This window comes from Podarcis erhardii, assembly GCF_964252035.2.
Source record: "Podarcis erhardii genome assembly, chromosome: 15".
In the NCBI taxonomy this organism is placed as follows: Eukaryota; Metazoa; Chordata; class Lepidosauria; order Squamata; family Lacertidae; genus Podarcis; species Podarcis erhardii.
In genome coordinates, this window is record NC_138505.1 from 28829259 (window position 1) to 28851258 (window position 22000).

The 22000-nt window shown below is 47.7% G+C and overlaps 1 protein-coding gene across 1 annotated transcript; it reads left to right on the plus strand.

The window, feature by feature from the left end:
• Positions 1 to 1829: 1829 nt before the first annotated feature.
• On the plus strand, positions 1830 to 12578 carry LOC309330883 (uncharacterized protein). Its single transcript, XM_081842812.1, has 3 exons — positions 1830 to 2683; positions 7526 to 8467; positions 11847 to 12578. Exons 1-3 carry the CDS (start codon positions 2563 to 2565, stop codon positions 12041 to 12043), a joined length of 1260 nt encoding a protein of 419 aa, XP_081698938.1. The 5' UTR covers positions 1830 to 2562; the 3' UTR covers positions 12044 to 12578.
• Positions 12579 to 22000: the final 9422 nt, after the last annotated feature.

The window sequence follows — 22000 nt, forward strand, 5'->3', positions numbered from 1 at the left end:
AGCGAGTTTTTTGTCTTGCGAGGCATTCGTCTTGCGGGGCACTACTGTACCTGACATTCAGAAGACATCTTAAGGCAGCCCTGTTCAGGGAAGTTTTTAATCTGTGATATTTTAGTGTATTTCTGGTTTTTATGGAAGCCGCCCAGAGTGGCTGGGGAAACCCAGCCAGATGGGCGGGGTACAAATAATAAATTATTATTATTATTATTATTATTATTATTATTATTATTATTATTATTATAAAGTGGTGCTTCAGGTTAAGAACAGTTTCAGGTTAAGAACGGACCTCCGGAACGAATTAAGTACGTAACCAGAGGTACTACTGTACTGGATCCTTTGCTGTCATTTGAGGCTCAGGTGGCCTCAGTGGCCCGGAGTGCCTTCCATCACTTTCAGCTGGTGGCCCAGCTGCGCCCCCTATCTGGTCAGTGTTAGCCTGACAACCACAGAGCCTAGGGCTTGCCAATCGCAAGGTTGGCAGTTCGAATCCCTGCGACGGGGTGAGCTCCTGTTGTTCGGTCCCTGCTCCTGCCAACCTAGCAGTTCGAAAGCACGTCAAAGTGCAAGTAGATAAATAGGTACCGCTCCGACGGGAAGGTAAACGGCGTTTCCGTGCGCCGCTGTGGTTTGCCAGAAGCGGCTTAGTCATGCTGGCCACATGACCCGGAAGCTGTCTGCGGACCAACGCCTGCTCCCTCGGCCTATAGAGCGAGATGAGTGCACAACCCCAGAGTCGGTCACGACTGGACCTAATGGTCAGGGGTCCCTTTACCTTTACCTTTACCTAGGTTAAATTACTGCAGTGTGTTACCGTAGAACTGTAGAAGACGGAAGGGACCTCAAGGGGCATCTAGCCCAACCCCCAGTTGGTGCAGAATTAAGGAAGGTAGATGGCATTTCTGTGCGCTGCTCTGGTTCTCCAGAAGCGGCTTAGTCATGCTGGCCACATGACCCGGGAGCTGTACACCGGCTCCCTCGGCCAGTAAAGCGAGATGAGCACCACAACCCCAGTCGTCCGCGACTGGACCTAATGGTCAGGGGTCCCTTTACCTTTACCTTTACCTAGGTTAAATTACTGCAGTGTTACCGTAGAACTGTAGAAGACGGAAGGGACCTCAAGGGGCATCTAGCCCAACCCCCAGTTGGTGCAGAATTAAGGAACCAGGTTGCTCACTGGGGCAAGACAGTTTGACACCAATCCTGACCCAACTGTACTGGCTTCCAATCAGTTTCCAGGACCCATTAAAAGTGCTGGTTTTGACCTATAAAGCCTTAACATTGTGAACCACCCTGAGATCTTCGGATGACGGGCGGTATATGAATTTAATAAAATAAGAGAAATAAATAAAACAGCTCAGGACTGCAATACCTCAAGGACCGCCACTCCCCATATAAACTTACCCAGACCCTGTGATCATAATCTGAGGCCCTTCTCCGTGTGCCTCCAATGGGTGGCAAAACAAGAGCAGGGCCTTTTCTGCGGTGGCTCCCTGTTTGTGGAATGTGCTTCCCTGGGAGGCTCACCTGGTGCCTTCATTACATCTCTTTAGGTGCCAGGCTAAAGCATTCCTCTTCTTCCAGGCTTCAGCTTACTAAACCATCTATGGCCTTTTAAACTAGGGTGGATGTGGGGGGAGGTTTATTATTTTTTCCTACTACAGTACCTATTTTTGTGACTTTATAACATAAACCACCCTGTGGTCCTCTGACGAAGGGCAGCGTATAAATTTAATAACTAACTAACTGGTTTTACTACCATATGGCTGTTGCAAACCACTCTGATAATTTTTTTAAAAAAGAACACCAAACCATGGAAGGAAGAACACACGGATTCCTGGGTTGTTGTGGGGATTAAATGCCTCCTTGGTGTAAAAAAAAAAGTGGGGCATAAATGCAAAATAAACAAAAGTTTCATTCCTTTCAGTGATTCTACTGTGGGCAGAGTTGAGTTGCATGCGCCCCGACGGGTCTACTCTGAGTAAATGCTAGACACTTTATTTTTTAAGGCTCCAGCGAGCTGGCTGAGGTCAGTTCTCCACGTCGTCGTCCAGGCGGTGACAACCCCGTGCCTTGAGCAGCGGAGGGTTAACCCGGACCCCCACTTGCCTGCAGAAGGAGTCCCAAAGGCGGATCTGGGCTGCTGCGTCCGCACTGCGCTCCGATGGCGCACGGGCGAAGCCTTGCGCGCTCCTGCGCTTGGAGCCGCCTCTCTCCTCCGCCGCCTCCTCGCCCTTCTCGGACCAAAAAGGTGGGAGAGGAAATACCATCGAGCGAGAAAATCTAAGGGAAATACCGCGTGGCTTTCTCCGGAGCCATTTCCTCTCCCTCCTCCCTTTCCCCCCTCTGTGTTATTATTATTTGTATGGTTTGTGGCTATCATTGCATTTGCTATCAAAAACGACCGGAACGGGGTCCCCCTCCTGCATCCTCGCCATCGGTGGCACCAGCACTTTGCACATGCTCAGGGGGCGCTGCCTTTAGCTCCAGAAGTTGCGGTTGGTAGGAAGTGGTCAGAAGAGAAGCGGGTAGGGTGTGTGTGTGTGTGTGTGTGTGTGTGTGTGTATGCGTGTTTGGTTCTACACACAACACACAGACACGCAACGCCCCTTGTTCTTCGCTTTGGAGCGTGTGATGAGGACGAAGGAGACGCGAGAGCCACGAAACCCGGCAGGCAGGGGAGCCGGTAAGTTGCAGGCTTTCCTTCCTTGCTATGTTGTTGTTGTTTAGTTGTGTCCGACTCTTCGTGACCCCCTGGACCAGAGCACACCAGGCACTCCTGTCTTCCACTGCCTCCCGCAGTTTGGTCAAACTCACGTTGGTAGCTTCGAGAACACTGTCCAACCATCTCGTCCTCTGTCGTCCCCTTCTCCTTGTGCCCTCCATCTTTCCCAACATCAGGGTCTTTTCCAGGGAGTCTTCTCTTCTCATGAGGTGGCCAAAGTATTGGAGCCTCAGCTTCAGTATCTGTCCTTCCAGTGAACACTCAGGGCTGATTTCCTTCAGAATGGAGAGGTTTGATCTTCTTGCAGTTCATGGAACTCTCAAGAGTCTCCTCCGGCACCGTAATTCAACAGCATCAATTCTTCGGCGATCAGCCTTCTTTATGGTCCAGCTCTCACTTCCATACATCACTACTGGGAAAACCATAGCTTTAACTATACGGACCTTTGTTGGCAAGCTGATGTCTCTGCTTTTTAAGATGCTGTCTAGGTTTGTCATTACTTTTCTCCCAAGAAGCAGGTGTCTTTTAATTTTGTGACTGCTGTCACCATCTGCAGTGATCATGGAACCCAAGAAAGTAAAATCTCTCACTGCCTCCATTTCTTCCCTTTCTATTTGCCAAGAGTTGATGGGATCAGTGGCCATGATGTTAGATTTTTGGATGTTGAGCTTCAGATCATATTTTGCGCTCTCCTCTTTCACCCTCATTAAAAGCTTCTTTAATTCCTCCTCACTTTCTGCCATCAATGTTGTGTCATCTCCATATCGGAGGTTGTTGATATTCCTTCCGGCAATCTTAATTCCGGCTTGGGATTCATCCAGCCCAGCCTTTCGCATGATGAATTCTGGATATACGGTAAGTTAAATAAGCAGGGAGACAATATACAGCCTTGTTGTACTCCTTTCCCAATTTTGAACCAACCAGTTGTGCCATATCCAGTTCTAACTGTAACTTCTTGTCCCACATAGAGATTTCTCAGGAGACAGATGAGGTGATCAGGCACTCCCATTTCTTTAAGAACTTGCCATAGTTTGCTGTGGTCGACACTGTCAAAGGCTTTTGCATAGTCAATGAAGCAAAAGTAGATGTCTTTCTGGAACTCTCTAGCTTTCTCCATAATCCAGCGCATCCTTGCTATGTAGCCAGACTGGTGACTGGGAGCAGCCGCCAAGACTATATAACACTGGTCTTGAAAGACCTACATTGGCTCCCAGTACATTTCCGAGCACAATTCAAAGTGTTGGTGCTGAGCTTTAAAGCCCTAAACGGCCTCTGTCCAGTATATCTTGAAGGAGCGTCTCCACCCCCATTGTTCTGAGGTCCAGCACCGAGGGCCTTCTGGAGGTTCCCTCACTGTGAGAAGCCAAGTTATAGGGAACCAGGCAGAGGGCCTTCTCAGTAGTGGCACCCACCCTGTGGAACGCCCTCCCACCAGATGTCAAAGAGAACAACTACTACCAGACTTTTAAGACATCTGAAGGCAGCCCTGTTTAGAGAAGCTTTTAATGTTTGATGTATTACAGTATTTTAATATTTTTTGGGAAGCCGCCCAGAGTGGCTGGGGAAGCCCAGCCAGATGGGTGGGGTATAAATATATTATTATTATTATTATTATTATTATTATTATTATTATTATTATTATTAAATTAGATAAAAATCATTTTCAATTATTTCTTTTTTAAAGCTACCAGGGCGCTCTCGAGACATCAGTATAACAAAATCACAGTTAGGCAAACCGCGGTGCTGGGAAGTGAGCCTTAAACGCCAGCAAAGCAACCAGCGTGAAGACCCACGCAACTGATCATACATGTGAAACAGCTTGTGAAAAGTTACGGGACCCAGAGAAGAAGGAATTGCTCAGAGGCAGAGCATCTGATTTGCACGCAGAAGGTCCCAGGTGGCACCAGCACTTTGCACATGCTCAGGGGGCGCTTCCCTTTAGCTCCAGAAGTTGCGGTTGGTGGGTTCAATCCAGGAGATGCTGAGTCCCTGGAGAGCTGCTGCCGGTCATTGTGGGTAATACTGAGCTAGGTGGGCCAATGGTCTGGCTTCAGTAGAAGGCAGCTTCCTATTTTCATAAAGGAGAGGCAGTGTGGTGCAGTGGTTAGTGTGTTGAACCAGGACCTGGGAGATCAGGGTTCAAATCTTCCACTTGGGTGATCTTGGGGTACTTGCTATCCTGATGTATCTCACAGGGTGTTGTGGGGGGTTAAATAAGGGGGAGAACCATGTGCTCCAGTTCCCCCCATTTTGTTTTTCAGGGAGTAGTTAAGTTCATTGGGACGCTGGACAGAGTGAGGGCGAGATTGGAACAGTGTTTGTGTATATTGTGAAGTGAAAGAAGCATTCGATGATAACACTTCCTGTTTTGTCAGTTACTTACTAATACATCTAAAGCATGTGACACCCTCCCCCCAAATATGGGTACTGTGGTTTAAGGGGAAAATTTTAAGAAAGCAGGGATATTTTTTAAAAAATCATTATTGAATGATAAAAAGGTAAAGGGACCCCTGACCATTAGGTCCAGTCATGGCCGACTCTGGGGTTGCAGCGCTCATCTCGCTTTATTGGCCGAGGGAGCCGGCATACAGCTTCCAGGTCATGTGGCCAGCATGACTAAGCCGCTTCTGGTGAACCAGAGCAGTGCACGGAAACGCCGTTTACCTTCCCGCCGGAACGGTACCTATTTATCTACTTGCACTTTGAGGTGCTTTCAAACTGCTAGGTTGGCAGGAGCTGGGATAGAGCAAAGGGAGCTCACCCTGTCGCGGGGATTCGAACCACCAACCTTCTGATCGGCAAGTCCTAGGCTCTGTGGTTTAACCCACAGAGTTAATCCCTTATTGAATGATATTCCCTCTCCAAAAAATTCACAACATAAAATAACAGTAAAGAAAAGAACAACTTAAAACAAGTAAAGCAGCACATGTCATAAAATCATACCAAATAAAGTGGGGCATAGAATGGAGAATTAAGCAATATTGAGCATTACACTGAACTTAGGCTTAAGACTGATATAAGAATTAGAGACCCCAGGTGCATTTTGTGATTTGAACGTTTTAATGTGTTGTTTTAATTGCATTTAACCTCTTAGGTGGAATGATCTGAGAAAAGGTTTTCTTTCTGTGAAAGAATCTTGTGGGCCTCCAATTTACAACCCTTTGCTCTCTAGCCCAATAAACAAGAGATTTTATCTATCCCTGGGAATGCATAAACACATGGCCCAAATAGCTTCAAAGAGGTTATTCTTAAGTCTCTCCAGAGTTAGCAACTAGGGTGTTAATCAGAAATCCCCGAAGGTAGAAGGTAGATGGAAGGTAGAAGGTAGATGGAAGAAAGAACCGTCAGTAAAGACTGATCATGGGCTAAGTTGCCATGGTAACGTGGGACATCCAATACCTAAATTGGGCAAATGGTCTGAGCATTTCTGGTCACCTCAAGATGGGGAAGCTGAAAGCAGAAAGACGCCATACATGTTTTTTAATCCAATGACCTGTAACCGTTTTGTGTTTTTATGCATGTAAGACGGATGCTTTATGTTGTGAAACTGTTTTGATGTTTTATGGCTCTTTGTGTGCTCTGCCTATACTGTATAATCTGCCTTCAAATTCTACTTGGGGAAGACACTTGACTTGAGGTTCGGTTGAAACACCCAGGTTAATTTGAGCTCTGCCCTGTTGCAATAGGATTAATAATAATAATAATAATAATAATAATAATAATAATAATAATTTATTATTTATACCCCGCCCATCTGGCTGGGCTTCCCCAGCCACTCTGGGCGGCTTCCAACAAAATATTAAAATACAGTAATGCATCAAACATTAAAAGCTTCCCTAAACAGGGCTGCCTTCAGGTGTCCTTTAAAAGTTTGGTAGTTGTTGTTCTCTTTGACATCTGGTGGAAGGGCGTTCCACAGGGAGGGCGCCACTACTGAGAAGGCCCTCTGCCTGGTTCCCTGTAACTTGGCTTCTCGCAGTGAGGGAGCCGCCAGAAGGCCCTCGGTGCTGGACCTCAGTCTCCGGGTAGAACGATGGGGATGGAGACGCTCCTTCAGATATACTGGACCAAGGCCATTTAGGGCTTTAAAGGTCAGCAGCAACACTTTGAATTGTGCTAGGAAACGTACTATCTGAATGCTGGGCCCACCTCTTTATTCCCTGGCTCCTAGGGATGCAGGTGGTGCTGTGGTCTAAACCACTGAGCCTCTTGTGCTTGCCGATCGGAAGATTGGCAGTTCAAATCCCCGTGACGGGGTGAGCTACCGTTTCTCTGTCCCAGCTCCTGCCAACCTAGCAGTTCAAAAGCATGCGAGTGCAAGTAGATAAATAAGTACCGCTGTGGCGGGAAGGTAAACGTGCACTCTGGTTTCTGTCACAGTGTTCCGTTGCACCAGAAGCGGTTTAGTCCTGCTGGCCACATGACCCAGAAAGCTGTCTGTGGACAAACGCCGGCTCCCTCGGCCAGAAAGCGAGATGAGCGCCGCAACCCCGTAGTTACCTTTGACTAGACTTAACCGTCCAGGGGTCCTTCACCTTTTTACCTTTACCTCCTTGGCTCCTACCCACACACTCTCTGTGCAGGCTATTTTCAATATACAATGGTAACCTTGGGTTATAGACGCTTCAGGTTACAGACGCTTCAGGTTACAGACTCCGCTAACCCAGAATGGGAGGCCCCATTAGCTAAAGTAGTGCTTCAGGTTAAGAACAGTTTCCGGTTAAGAACGGACCTCCAGAACGAATTAAGTTCTTAACCCGAGGTACCACTGAACCACGATTCTGCTTGTCTTTTGAACTGCAGGAGCCAACATGGCAACCGCCAAGGCGAAGAGGATCAAGTTTTCTGATGAGGAGAAGTTCCTGATCCTGGAAGGATTTGCTCTCCGCAAGGACATCCTGATCCCGAAGAGCGGCCGCTACAGCAACACAGCTGCCCGCCAACGGGCCTGGGAGGAGATCGCCGCGGCCGTCAACTCTCTGAATCCTCTCATTCAGCGCACGCCACAAGAGATCCTCAAGAAGTGGAAAAACATGGTGGTGGACGCCCGCAAGAGTCTAAGCGTGGAGAAGCACCCTCTGCTGCAGAGGCAGCCCCGGGAACGCCTCTTCCGCGATATCGTCGCTCTCCTCAATAAAACGGACCCCGCGCTCCCCAGACCGTTGCTTTACGGTCCTGACTTGAGAGCTGAGTCTCCGGGCAGCCCCAGACGAGACGCGTCGCCGACAATCCACGCCGAGGTGCTCTCAGGCTCCCCTTGCCTGTCGTATCTCTGCAGCAACAGCCACTACCGGCAGCCTTGCCGGATTGAGGCTCCCGGAAACCCCAAAGCCAACGGGGGATTGCCGCAGGCAGATTTAGCAAGGCAGAACTTTGCCAGCCTTTCGCAGTCCGGGGACGACGTCGAACGTGCAGAGGGCACTCAAGAGAGAAGGGAAAAGACGTCGGCGGAGCCTTGCAAGGGGGTCCCGTTGAGCTACTATCATCACTCAGACCAGCTGCACTGTGCCCAAATCCCCAGGATGCTTTTGCCCCAAAGGGGGGAATCCGGGAGGTCCAGCGTTTGTAGAATGCCAGAACCTAGTACCTGCCCATCAGACTTCCCTTTGTCATATAAGCTTGAGTGCTCTCTCAGCCCCCAGCTGGAATGTCCTTGTCTGGGAACAGTCTGCAGCCCCTTGATTCAAAGCAGTGGCATTGGGAGTTCCGGTGCCAAAGGCACAACCTCCGTCCTCGATGATCACGGTGAGGATCTCTACCCAACTCAGGTTGAAATGCTTGTCTGTTTATTACAGGGTTTGCTGATGTTTAGTCGTTTAGTGATGTCCGACTCTTCGTGACCCCCTGGACCAGAGCACACCAGGCACTCCTGTCTTCCACTGCCTCCCGCAGTTTGGTCAAACTCATGCTGGTAGCTTCGAGATCACTATCCAACCATCTTGTTCTCTGTCGTCCCCTTCTTGTGCCCTCCATCTTTCCCAACATCAGGGTCTTTTCCAGGGAGTCTTCTCTTCTCATGAGGTGGCCAAAGTACTGGAGCCTCAGCTTCAGGATCTGTCCTTCCAGTGAGCACTCAGGGCTGATTTCCTTAAGAATGGATAGGTAGGTTTGATCTTCTTGCAGTCCATGGGACTCTCAAGAATCTCCTCCAGCACCATAGGGAGGAGGCCAAGCCCACGGTGGGCCGCGCCAGGTGCAGAAGTGGGCAAAGGAATGCATGTAAAATTGACCTCTGGTTTCTGCACACACTCGCAAACCCCTGTCAGTCCTCTGCTCAAGTGTAGAATCGTAGAACTGCAGAGTGGAAAGGGTCCCCCACGGTCATCTAGTCCAACCCCCTGCAACGCAGGAAATATTCAGGTGGCCTGTATGGGGACGGAACCTGCAACCTCGACGTGATATGCGTGGAGAGCGCAGTTGGTTGGAGTGTGGCAGATAACGCCAAGGTTGCAGGTTCGATCCCCATATGAGACAGCTGCATAATTCCTGCATTGCAGGGAGTTGGATCAGATGATCCTCAGGGTTTCTTCCAAGTCTGCAGTCCTATGATTCTGTGATTAATAATAATAATAATAATAATAATATATTATTTATACCCCGCCCATCTGGCTGGGTTTCCCCAGCCACTCTGGGCGGCTCCCAACAGAATATTAAAAAACATGATAAAACATCAAACATTAAAAGCATCCCTGTGGCGTTAGTACGGAGCCCCCAGTCATCTCACGGACTATTGACCCGTACACCACTAATCCGCTGCCACCAACCAGGTCCTCCCTGGTAAAATCACTTCAGTCTCAGTCAGCTTTTCAATTCATAAAGAAGAGTGTATTTTATTTCAGCCTTAAAACAAAACTATTACAGCATTCCAAACAGTGTTCCTCTTTACTTTCTTAGTCTTATGTTCCTCTCTCTATCTCTGCTACCACCCCACACTCAAGGACCAACTGCCCTAACTGTCTCTCTATTACCAACTGCCTTTCCCAACCAGCCAACCCACTCAAATCAACCAACTACCCACCCACAACTCCCAACGAACTAACCTCTCAGAACTCCTTTATAGACCCACTGACTCCACCCCCCTGGGTCCTGTTGGTGCAACCTATTTAACTATTTCCCCTCCAGCACTCTCTCATATATGGTAACGTCATAATCCCTAAACAGGGCTGCCTTCAGATGTCCTCTAAAAGTCAGATACAGTGGTACCTTGGGTTAAGAACTTAATTTGTTCCAGAGGTCCGTTCTTAACCTGAAACTGTTCTTAACCTGAGGTACCACTTTAGCTAATGGGGCCTCTCGCTGCCACCGCACGATTTCTGTTCTCATCCTGAAGCAAAGTTCTTAACCTGAGGTACTATTTGATTCTTTGATTATCAGCACCATGCTCTAACCAACTGCTAAATGCAAGAAGCATTATCAGTCCAGTGACACAGTCATGCGGTTGTAGCTTGAAGCAGGGCCAGTGAGGGGTGTGGCCTGTCACTGGGGGTGTGGCCTGGGGAGAGGGGTGTGGCCTGGGGAGAATTCCAAAGGCCAGACCAGGCTTCCTCAAACTGGGCCCTCCAGATGTTTTTGGCCTACAACTCCCATGATCCCTAGCTAGCAGGTCCAGTGGTCAGGGGTAATGGGAATTGTAGTCTCAAAACATCTGGAGGGCCCAGTTTGAGGAAGGCTGGGCCAGACAGATAAGGCTAGAGAGCCCGAGGTTTGACACTCTACAGTGGTACCTCGGGTTAAGTACTTGATTCGTTCTGGAGGTCCGTTCTTAACCTGAAACTGTTCTTAACCTGAAGCACCACTTTAGCTAATGGGGCCTCCCGCTGCCGCAGCGCCACCGGAGCATGGTTTCTGTTCTCATCCTGAAGCAAAGTTCTTAACCTGAAGCACTGTTTCTGGGTTAGCGGAGTCTGTAACCTGAAGCATCTGTAACCTGAAACGTATGTAACCCAAGGTACCACTGTATTTTAATGAATGCAATTATAGTCCACCTTTTCTTCAGAGAACCAAAGGTAACCTACAAGGTTCTCCCCGTTCTCATTTTTTCCTCACAAACAGCCCTGTGAGGTAGGTTCAGCTGAGAAATGATGACTGGCCCAAGGCCACTGAGGGTGCTTTCAGAGGTCGGGAATATTGTGTTTGTATTCCTGATTATAATACTAGTGCTCCTGTCTTGTTTTCAAATTTATTTTCCCCCACACTGCAGCATTTCTGTTCACCCACGATTCCCCTGTCAAAACAGCAGGAAAGAGTTGCATGCCCCAAGACTTGCTACTTGACCCCCAATATTTTCCAGGTGAAATAGGCTGCCCACAGATTCTTTGTGGAATCAAATAGCCTGAAAACGAGTGACTGACATGCATCAGGAGATTGAATACACTGCTGTGTGAATGCAGCCCTGGTGAACTTTGTGGCCAAGTGTTTAGTATGCGGTGTCAAATGAGGGAACTTTTTAAAAAACTGTTTAATGTACAGCGGGTTCTGTAGTTCTAAGGTTGCATATGCTGGAAATATGCATGTGCTGGCTTGAGACTGTAAAACCCATGATGCAGTGCGATCATGAGTGATAGGACACCTGCATGGGGGGGGGAATCCATAATCTGTAAGTGAAGCAAGCAATTATATATAGAGTAAGTATGGGAGTGGGGACATGGGTGGTGCTGTGGGTTAAACCACAGAGCCTAGGACTTGCCGATCAGAATGTTGGCGGTTCGAATCCCCACGACGGGGTGAGCTCCCGTTGCTGGGTCCCTGCTCCTGCCAACCTAGCAGTTTGAAAGCATGTCAAGGTGCAAGTAGATAAATAGGTACTGCTCCAGTGGGAAGGTAAACGTTGTTTCCGTGAGTTGCTCTGGTTCGCCAGAAGCAGCTTAGTCATGCTGGCCACATGACCCGGAAGCTGTACGCTGGCTCCCTCGGCAAATAAAGTGAAATGAGCGCCACAACCCCGGAGTCGGCCACGACTGGACCTAATGGTCAGGGATCCTTTTACCTTTAAGTATGGGAGTACAGATGGGCTTAGTTGAAGTTCTGACTGTTTTGTCTAAGTTTTGCCTTGCTGGCGTTTCAGACAGGTTGCCCTGGCTCTCTGCTTTAACCCTCTTTTTCTTGGGCTTCTGTTTGCTTACAGCTGAAGATTTGCATCCTGGCCAGAAGGGTTGCCACAGAGGCCCATCCAGAGAGCTTTTGGCGAGGCAGAGCCAGCTGCAAACCGAGGTTCTAGAACTGCAGAAGGAGACCCTCCAGCTGCAGAAGGAAAAGATCCTTCTGGAGAAAGAGAAACTGTTGCTGGAAATCCTCAAGCTCCGCCGTGACCTGGGCACATGAGTGTCTGAGAAGTTCTTCTCTTCTCTGCATTTGAGCTTTCCACCCGGAACTTGATGCATCTCAGAGGGAGGGCAGGACTCGGAGCCAGACTCAGTGTGGGTGGGTGTGAAATCGTCACCACCATCACTGTGCCCTTGAGCATGCACAGAGTGCCTTTCTCATCACCAAGCGCCCGCAAATCACCAATTGGCTTCTGGGCTTAGGAACGGGGCTTTCAGATGAGTCTGGCGACTCCAATCTCTTTGCCCTTTCCATATATCCCAGTTGGCCTTCCAGATGTTGATGGAACACAACTCCCAACAGCAAGGGATGATGGGAGTTGAAGTCCAGCCACACCTAGAGAGCCAGTGTGGTGTAGTGGTTAAGAGCAGTAGTCTGGTAATCTGGTGAACCGGGTTCGCGTCTCCGCTCCTCCACATGCAGCTGCTGGGTGACCTTGGGCCAGTCACACTTCTCTGAAGTCTCTCAGCCCCACTTACCTCACAGAGTGTTTGTTGTGGGGGAGGAAGGGAAAGGAGAATGTTAGCCGCTTTGAGACTCCTTTTTTTATTATTTCCTTCCTTCCTTTTTTTTTAAATAATATTTATTAAGATTTTGGAAATTACAAAAGAAAAAAGAAAAGTTAAACATACAAAAACAAAAACACTACATAAAACATTAAATTGGCAAAACAAAACAAAAACAATTAAAACACTTCCAACATTTTCGATCTTAACTTTCATACACTTGTTTCATTGACTTCCTCAACGCCTCCCTTTTTGTATTCCACTTCAATTAACTATTTCAGCAAGTCCTTTCCATCTTCATCTATTTCCTGTCTTATAATTAATTTTAACATATTGTAACCTAGTTTTTTCCCCCTTTTAATGCATTAACAATCTATCTGTACCTAGTTCCTTCTAACATTTCTGCCAAAGCCATATAGCTTCATTCCACCTTTTTTCTAAAGCTCCTTAATTTTACAGTATTTCTGTAAATAATCTTTTTTACCAATCTTCTTCCACTGACTCTTCTCCCTGGTCTCGGATTCTGCCACCACTTTGAGACTCCTGAAGGGGAGTGAAAGGCGGGATATCAAATCCAAACTCTTCTTCTTCTTCTAGACAACCACACATCTCCCAATCCTGCCATTTGTCAAAGAGACACTCTACAGATTCAGAACATCCTTCTCATTCACGTAAACAGTGAATTGTTGAAGTTGGTGAACAGCAACGTTCTCCTTCCTTACGGGGCCGGGGAACCATGAGGGCCTCCGTCCGGGGAGCCTTCTGAGGATCGTGTGAATGTGGGCAGAGCCAGAGGCAAAAGTGGGTGGGGCAACAGATTCCGCTTCCACCTGGTGCATTCCATTTGTGCTGCATCCTTCCTCCTGGGGTGTCTTCTGAGGACCGCACGGCAAGGGTGGGCGGGGCCAGAGGCAAGTGGGCGGGGCAGCAGATGCTGCTCTCACTTTGCATGGCAGGGACAGGAGCCAGGGGCAGATCAGTACAGTGCTACCTCAGGTTAAGTACTTAATTCGTTCCAGAGGTCCTGAAACTGTTCTTAACCTGAAGCACCACTTTAGCTAATGGGGCCTCCTGCTGCTGCCGTGCCGCCGGAGCACGATTTCTGTTCTCATCCTGAAGCAAAATTCTTAACCTGAGGTACTATTTCTGGGTCTGTAACCTGAAGCGTGTGTAACCTGAAGCGTCTGTAACCTGAGGTACCACTGTAATAACTCAGGTGGTATCAGTGAAGTGAACTATGTATTCAAAGAAACAAACAGCTCAGGAGGCCAGACTTAGCACAGTAACTCTTCCCGCAAGATCTTGCCCCAAGGAGCCACTTGTGAGGACTGAAGGTCTCCCTGCCTCCTCGCAGCTGCCTAAGCCCCCTCCTCTCCAGGGTTTCCCCGAAGCAGTCATAGACTGCGATTGCGCATGAACAACCCCATACTCTGCACGTTCCGTTTGCGCTGTGTTCCGGTTATGCAAAAAGTCTTCTGCACGCCCGTGCCCAGCTATCCACCCAGGCAAACAAGAACCATTATTGCAGTTCACGGACAAATTCCAGCCAGGATTTTTAAAAAATTCATCACTAAAGGAGGGCATGGAACAAGGTCAGCAAGAGGCCTAGCCTGTGGGTGGGTTTGCGGCCCAGGGAAAGTCTCGTGGGACCGTTAGACAAACCTGGAAAACACTGGGCCTCAGGTTCCCCAACTTTGCTTTGAGCTAGGTAAAGGTAAAGGGACCCCTGACCATTAGGTCCAGTCGTGGCCGACTCTGGGGTTGCGGCGCTCATCTCGCTTTATTGGCCGAGGGAGCCGGTGTACAGCTTCTGGGTCATGTGGCCAGCATGACTAAGCCGCTTCTGGTGAACCAGAGCAGCACACAGAAACGCCGTTTACCTTCCCGCCGGAGTGGTACCTATTTATCTACTTGCACTTTGACATGCTTTCGAACTGCTAGGTTGGCAGGAGCAGGGACCCAGCAACGGGAGCTCACCCCGTCGCGGGGATTCGAACCGCCGACCTTCCAACCGGCAAGTCCTAGGCTCTGTGGTTTAACCCACAGCGCCACCCGTGTCCCTTTGCTTTGAGCTACCTGTCAACAAATGGGCAAGATAGTTCAATAGGCTTGTCCACCTGCTTAGGAACCTTAATCAGGGTTCCCAACTTTGTGGACAAGCCTATGCGTGCTAAATGTGTGGGTGTTGGGGGGGCTCATGGTCATGCTTCCCCCTTGTGGAATGTTTGAGAAGGGGGGGCAGAGAATAGTCCCTGATTTCATTTTGTTTGTTTTTATTATTATTTACATTTTTAAAATTTAGTTTTTCAGATTAAAATTTTACATTCACATATCAAACGTACAACATAAAAACAAGATTCCAAAGAATCTATAGGACTTCCTTCCTCACCTTCGTGGATCCTATTGTTAATCATTTTCTCCTTTATCTTTTATGATAATCCAAATCTTTGACCTCTCCATAATGTCCAAAATTGTGTCCAATATCAAAGACAAGTGTTATTCCAATCCAACTAATGATTTTAACTGTTATAAATTTTCCCCATTCCTTATTAAAATGTTGGTGTTCCTGATTTCTGATTCCTCCGGTCATTATAGCCATTTCAGCATAATCCATCTACTTGAACTGCCATTCCTCTCTGGTAGGGAATTTATATTCTTTCCATCTCTGGGCCAATAACATTCGTTTTGTTTTTAAATTAGTTTTTACTGAAGATTTTCTAGTGTAACAAACAAACAAACAAATAAAGTACATCTCCACCTTCCAATTCATAGAGTGTTTTCCAGAGTTTGTTGACATTGAGTATGACGAACTTTTGCCATGTATATTGACCTTATTTTAAAAGCTCTGGCTTGCCCTTGAAAATTCCTGATTGACGGTCCTAATAACACAAGGAATGTTTTTTTTTTTTTTTGAACTCCTCCTGCCCTTCTTACTATTATTTGCATTCATCAGCCGCTTTATACAATGAAAAGTCTGAAGGCCACTTGACAAGGTTTAAATCATTAAAACAGCAAGATCCATCCGTCCCACTAAAAGGCAAGCAACACCCTAGGCGGCAACACTAATTACAGTGGTGCCTCGCAAGACGAAATTAATCCGTTCCGCGAGTCTCTTCGTCTTGCGGTTTTTTTCGTCTTGCGAAGCACGGCTATTAGCGGCTTAGCAGATTAGCACTATTAGCGTCTATTAGCGGCTTAGCAGCTTAGAAAAAGGGGGGAAAAGGAAAAAAACTTGTAAGAACTCGCCCGACGTTTCGTCTTGCGAAGCAAGCCCATAGGGAAATTTGTCTTGCGAAGCACATCAAAAAGACAGAAAACTCTTTCGTCTAGCGAGTTTTTCGTCTTGCAAGGCATTCGTCTTGCGGGGCACCACTGTAACCAAGGGCCACTAATTAACCAAAAAAGGCCTTGGCATAGGACCAAAAGATTGACAAGGACGGCATCTGGCGTGTCTCCCTGGGCAGAGCATTCCATCAATGGGAGGCCATCCCAGAAAAGGTGGCTGTTCTCCACCCCTTCTTTGGGATGGGGCACATGGAGAAGGGCCTCTGATGAACACCACAGGGTCCAGAGTGATTCATGTGGAGAGAGGCAGCTTCTTTCTGGCGGTTTTTGTTTCTCTCAGTGATCACATGGACTAGAAACTTATTTAATGGATACCAAGAGTTCAGTAATAATAATACAGTCATACGTTGGGTTACAGACTCTTTCAGGTTGCGTTTTTTCAGGTTACGGACCCGCCAAAACCCAGAAGTACCAGAATGGGTTACTTCCATGTTTGGGGGGTTGCGCATGTGCAGAAGCGCTAAATCGCGCTTTGCGCATGTGCAGAAGCACCGCATCGGGTTGCAAATGTGCCTCCCGCACAGATCACGTTCACAACCCGAGCGTCCACTGTAATAATAATAATAATTTATTATTTATACCCTGCCCATCTGGCTGGGTTTTCCCAGCCACTCTGGGCAGCTCCCAAAAGAATATTAATAATAATAATAAAAGCAATAAAACATCAGACATTAAAAACTTCCCTAAACAGGGCTGCCTTCAGATGTCTTCTAAAAGTCAGACAGTTGTTTATTTCCTTGACATCTGGTGAGAGGGCAGGTGCCACTACTGAGAAGGCCCTCTGCCTAGTTCCCTGTAACCTCACTTCTCGCAGGGAGGGAGCCGCCGGAAGACACTCGGCACTGGACTTCAGTGTCCGGGATGAACGATGTGGGTGGAGACGCTCCTTCAGGTATACTGGGCTGAGGCCATTTAGGGCTTCAAAGTAGAATGCAGAGAGAAGACTACATAAAACGCATTCCGGGATCCAGTTTGTTAAGGGTACTGAGAGTTATTCAGAGACTCCCTATTCCACTCACAGAAGTATCACAGAACTACAATTCCCCTATTCTCCTCAAAAAAGAGAATAGGAGAATTGTACTTCCTCTGGGAAGAGGGATTGAGTGTTAAACCAGCCCTGTGAGGGGGACGCGGGTGGCGCTGTGGGTTAAACCACAGAGCCTAGGACTTGCCGATCAGAAGGTTGGCGGTTCGAAACCCCGTGACGGGGTGAGCTCCCGTTGCTGGATCCCTGTTCCTGCCCACCTAGCAGTTTGAAAGCACGTCAAAGTGCAAGTAGATAAATTGGTACCGCTCCGGCCGGAAGGTAAACGGTGTTTCCGTGCGCTGCTCTGGTTCGCCAGAAGTGGCTTAGTCATGCTGGCCACATGACCCGGAAGCTGTCTGCGGACACACCAGCTCCCTCAGCCAGTAAAGCGAGATAAGCATCGCAACCCCAGAGTTGGTCACGACTGGACCTAATGGTCAGGGGTCCCTTTACCTTTACCTTATGACTGGTTAAAGTGGTATGATGCTTCTTTCAAAGCATAGTGAAGATGAGGCCTAAATTGCAGATAAAGTTTCAAAGTTTAATATGCATGTGAGCCCAGCAGAGGGCGATAACATGCAAGCTGACAGTCCCTTCCTTTCTGGTATGGTTGGTCTGTCTAGCTCCACATATCCTGCACTGACTGGCAGCAGCTGTCTAGTTCCTGCACAGCCCTACCAGAAAATATCAGGGATTGAAATTGGGATCTTGTGAGCAGCAGCTCTTTCCCTGAACATACCAAGAGGCCTTACATTATTCATTTATTTATAGGGTTTCTTATCCAGCCTTCACCATATAGTCTCAGGGCAAGTTACAGCAGCAGAATATGTGGACCAGGCTAAAACCTCTGGAGACTTTTTATATTATCGATATTTCAATGGGGGTGTATTTTTCAATAGTATGTATTGGGTGTGGTGCTAGTGATTTGCAGCCATACCTCTTTAAGTCCAGTTAATTCCAGTTAATTCTGATGGGTCTTGTTAAGACAACTCACAAGCCCGGCAAATTTGGAACTATACTTGACAATCAGGGAACACCACTAATATTCTCCCTTCGTGTGAAGACAATTCTTATTCTTTTCTTTCATCACTTGGACTTTTGTTATTTAACCCATACGTAACTGTGCTTATTCCACCTGCCTGCTTTGTTGTTGTTGTTGTTGTTGTTGTTTAGTCGTTTAGTCGTGTCCAACTCTTCGTGACCCCCTGGACCAGAGCACGCCAGGCACTCACTCCTGTCTTCCACTGCCTCCCGCAGTTTGGTCAAACTCACGTTGGTAGCTTCAAGAACACTGTCCAACCATCTCGTCCTCTGTCGTCCCCTTCTCCTTGTGCCCTCCATCTTTCCCAACATCAGGGTCTTTTCCAGGGAGTCTTCTCTTCTCATGAGGTGGCCAAAGTCTTGGAGCCTCAGCTTCAGGATCTGTCCTTCCAGGGAGCACTCAGGGCTGATTTCCTTCAGAATGGAGAGGTTTGATCTTCTTGCAGTCCATGGGACTCTCAAGAGTCTCCTCCAGCACCATAATTCAAAAGCATCAATTCTTAGGCGATCAGCCTTCTTTATGGTCCAGCTCTCACCTGCCTGCTTTACGCTTTTGTTTTTCACCTTTTAGTTTTCACCTGTCCTTAACAGTGTGAATGTGACCCTACTCTGAGTAAACCTACTGAGATGAACGAGTATGGCTGACTTCTGTTTCATTCATTTCCATGGATCTGTTTTGAGCAGGAATATTGGGATAGGACGAACCCTCATCAGAACATCTATAACCACCTTTCATTTGAAGATATGTGATGTCATGTATACATGCATGTGTGCGGATGTGTTTTGAATTTCTTGGTTAAAAGGTAAAGGACCCCTGGACGGTTAAGCTCAGTGAAAGGCAACTATTCACAGGGGTCAGCAAACTTTTTCAGCAGGGGGCTGGTCCACTGTCCCCCAGACCATGCGGTAGGTCAGACTACGGTATATTTCGGAGGGGGGGAAATGAATGAATTCCTATGCCCCACAAATAACCCAGAGATGCAATTTAAATAAAAGCACACGTTCTACTCATGTAAAAACATGCTGATTCCCGGACTGTCCGCTAGCCGGATTGAGAAGGCAATTGGGCCAGATCCAGCCCACAGGCCTTAGTTTGCCTACCCATGGTCTATGGGGTGCAGCGCTCATCTCACTTTCAGGCCAAGGGAGCCGGCGTTTGTCTACAGACAGCTTTCCGGGTCATGTGGCCAGCAGGACTAAACCGCTTCTGGCACGACAAAACACTGTGATGGAAACCAGAACACACGGAAACACCGTTTACCTTCCCACTGCAGTGGTACCTATTTATCTAATTGCCCTGACATGCTTTCGAACTGCTAGGTTGGCAGGAGCAACGGGAGCTCACCCCGTTGCAGGGATTCGAACTGCCAACCTTCTGATTGGCAAGCCTAAGAGGCTCAGTGGTTTAGACCACAGTGCCACCTGCGTCCCTGTAAAAGTTCTTGGTAAACTACCCTGAAGTCCATTTAGGGATTTGTGGTTTGCGTGTATTTAGCAGAAAATAAATAATTTGCAATTCAAACCACTGGTTTTGACCAATAAAGTCTTACATGGCTTAGGACCCTAATACCTCAAGGACCACTTTTGAACTGACCCCGACCCTGAAATCATCACCTGAGGCCCTTCTTTGTGTACCCTCTCCATGGGTGGTCTGGAGAGTTACAACCTAAGAATGGGCCTTTTCTGTGGTGGCTCCCCATTTGTGGAATGCCCTCCCCAGAGCTCCATAATTACATATCTTTAGGTGCCAGGCAAAAACATTCCTTTTTAATCAGGCACAACCATTTTTTGAATGGATGGGATGTTTTGATGCAAAACTGTCTTTCAGATTTGTTCCCCACACCCCCAATGCTGGTTTCAATTTGTGTGTCCTTCTCACTTAAAATATTTTAAGTCTCTTTGAGTCCCCATGGCTGTTATGTACTGAAGTTCTCACCCTGGGCCAGCAGGGGAATACTGTAGATAGTTTTCACTCAGGTCCGCATATGCAAATAAGGAATTGAAAGTGACATTCAGTGATTGGATAGTTACAGAAAGTGGTTACTGTTGCATTGTAGTGGAACTCTATATAAGCAGGCTGGCTGAACCCTTCAGTTCAGTTCTGTTCTGTGAATAAACAAGAGCTGTTTGAAGAATCGCTGTGTCGTCTGATATGTTCACCCACAACTTAACAATGGCAAAAAAAGAAGAAGCAACTAATAAATTTAGTAAATCATAACAGCGATAATCAATAGCTGGGATTTATTTTCATTTCATTTCTCTCTGCTCTTCTAGCTGTTCAATCTCTCTCTCCCCCCACCCCCGGTCCTTTCATTATCTCATCCAGTAACACCTTCTTTGAGTAAGGGGCTCATGTCACACCAAGCTTTCATTTTGCAAATCATGCTCCACCAGGACGCTGCAGGGAGGCAGGGAGGGAATGTGCAGACAGCATGCCAAACTTTTGCACACAGCCATCAGGGATTTGCCTGCAAAGCACGGCTCCATTGTTCCCCATTGCCGATATGGCTGCAGCTATTCAGATGTGCCAAGCTGACTTTGGAGGTGTCAAATTAATTTGCAATATCACCCTCGTCTTTTTAGTTGACACCAAAGGAAAAGCCCTGGACTCTTCGGGAAGGGAAATTAGGCTTTGCTCATGAGAGAGAGACTTGTGCTTTTCTTTGCTATTGGTTCCTATGCTTGATAATATTCTGTCTCCCTTCTTTTGCAAGTAGTTTCTGCTTTGCAGGGCAGCGGGGGACTTGGTTAGAAGTTTGAATTGAGTTTAACTTTAAAATATATATTTTAAATGGACACCAGACATATATGTGTAGAAGAAAATAGCCCTTTAAGTGTCCCGGGTCCAAGTTATTCAGGGTTTTAATGTTAATATCCAGCAGGGTATGCTGGCATTTATAAAGACTCTTTTCACACTTGGGAGTATTATGGTGAATCTACCATTTGCCCAAGGATTGCATATATTCATTATTTTGTCCCAAGATAGTCACTGGTTAAATGGGATTTGCAAGTTTCTAGAGCAATGCAAAAATGGAATGTGCCCCAAACTGGGGGAAATTCTTAATCCTTCAAATAGCCATCTTTGGCAATGTTTCATTCTTTCAATGCAGTGGCGTAGCGTGGGGGGTGCAGGGGGGGCCAGCCGCACCGAGCGCAACATTTGGGGGGGCGCGCTCGCACTTGCAGCTCTCTGCCCCTGCCTGGCTCACTCACTCTCTCTCACTGCAGTGCTGGCTGTGCGAATCTGATCCGAGCTGCCGGGTCGCCGCCCACTGTGGAGGGGGAGGGTGCCAGGCGTGCATTGCGGTGTGGAGCGGAGAGAGAGGGAGGGAGGGACTATCTGGGGGAGGGACAGTGCAGCGGCCGCCCAGCGCAGCGCTGAGCGCGGGAGAGAACCACACCCGACCAGCCCAGGCAACAGCAAGAAGAATCTGGCAGCGGCGGCAGGTTAGGGGTTAGGGGGGCAAATTACTTGCCTTGCCCCGGGTGCTGACAACCCACGCTACGCCGCTGTTTCAATGTGTTTGCAAATTCAAGTACCGCCACAGGCTAGGTGAAAAACTTCACCATTGATTCTAGCCCTTATTCCATAAAAAATTTCAGCTGCAACCCCATGCCCATTGACTGGGGAGCAGAGAGCGTAAGAAGGCACCATTTTCACCCCACCCAGCGCTTTTGTTTTGCTGCAGTTCACTTTTTGCCAAAAAATGACGTTATTTGTCTCACTGTCCGCTGTGGCAAAATTGCACGCCTCACGTAATTTGTGAAGTTAATTACAGTGGTACCTCGGGTTAAGTACTTAATTCGTTCTGGAGGTCCATTCTTAACCTGAAACTGTTCTTAACCTGAAGCACCACTTTAGCTAATGGGGCCTCCTGCTGCTGCAGCCGTCGCCGGAGCACGATTTCTGTTCTCATCCTGAAGCAAAGTTCTTAACCCAAGGTACTATTTCTGGGTTAGTGGAGTCTGTAACCTGAAGTGTATGTAACCTGAAGTGTATGTAACCCGAGGTACCACTGTACGTAAATCTACATTGCT

Excerpts from the sequence above, each read along its gene's own strand:
- LOC309330883 (XM_081842812.1), top strand. The coding sequence starts at position 2,563 with ATGCGTGTTTGGTTCTACACACAACACACAGACACGCAACGCCCCTTG. Across the intron at positions 2,684-7,525 it reads CCCGGCAGGCAGGGGAGCCG|GAGCCAACATGGCAACCGCC; the intron begins GTAAGTTGCAGG and ends TTTGAACTGCAG. Across the intron at positions 8,468-11,846 it reads CTCCGTCCTCGATGATCACG|CTGAAGATTTGCATCCTGGC; the intron begins GTGAGGATCTCT and ends GTTTGCTTACAG.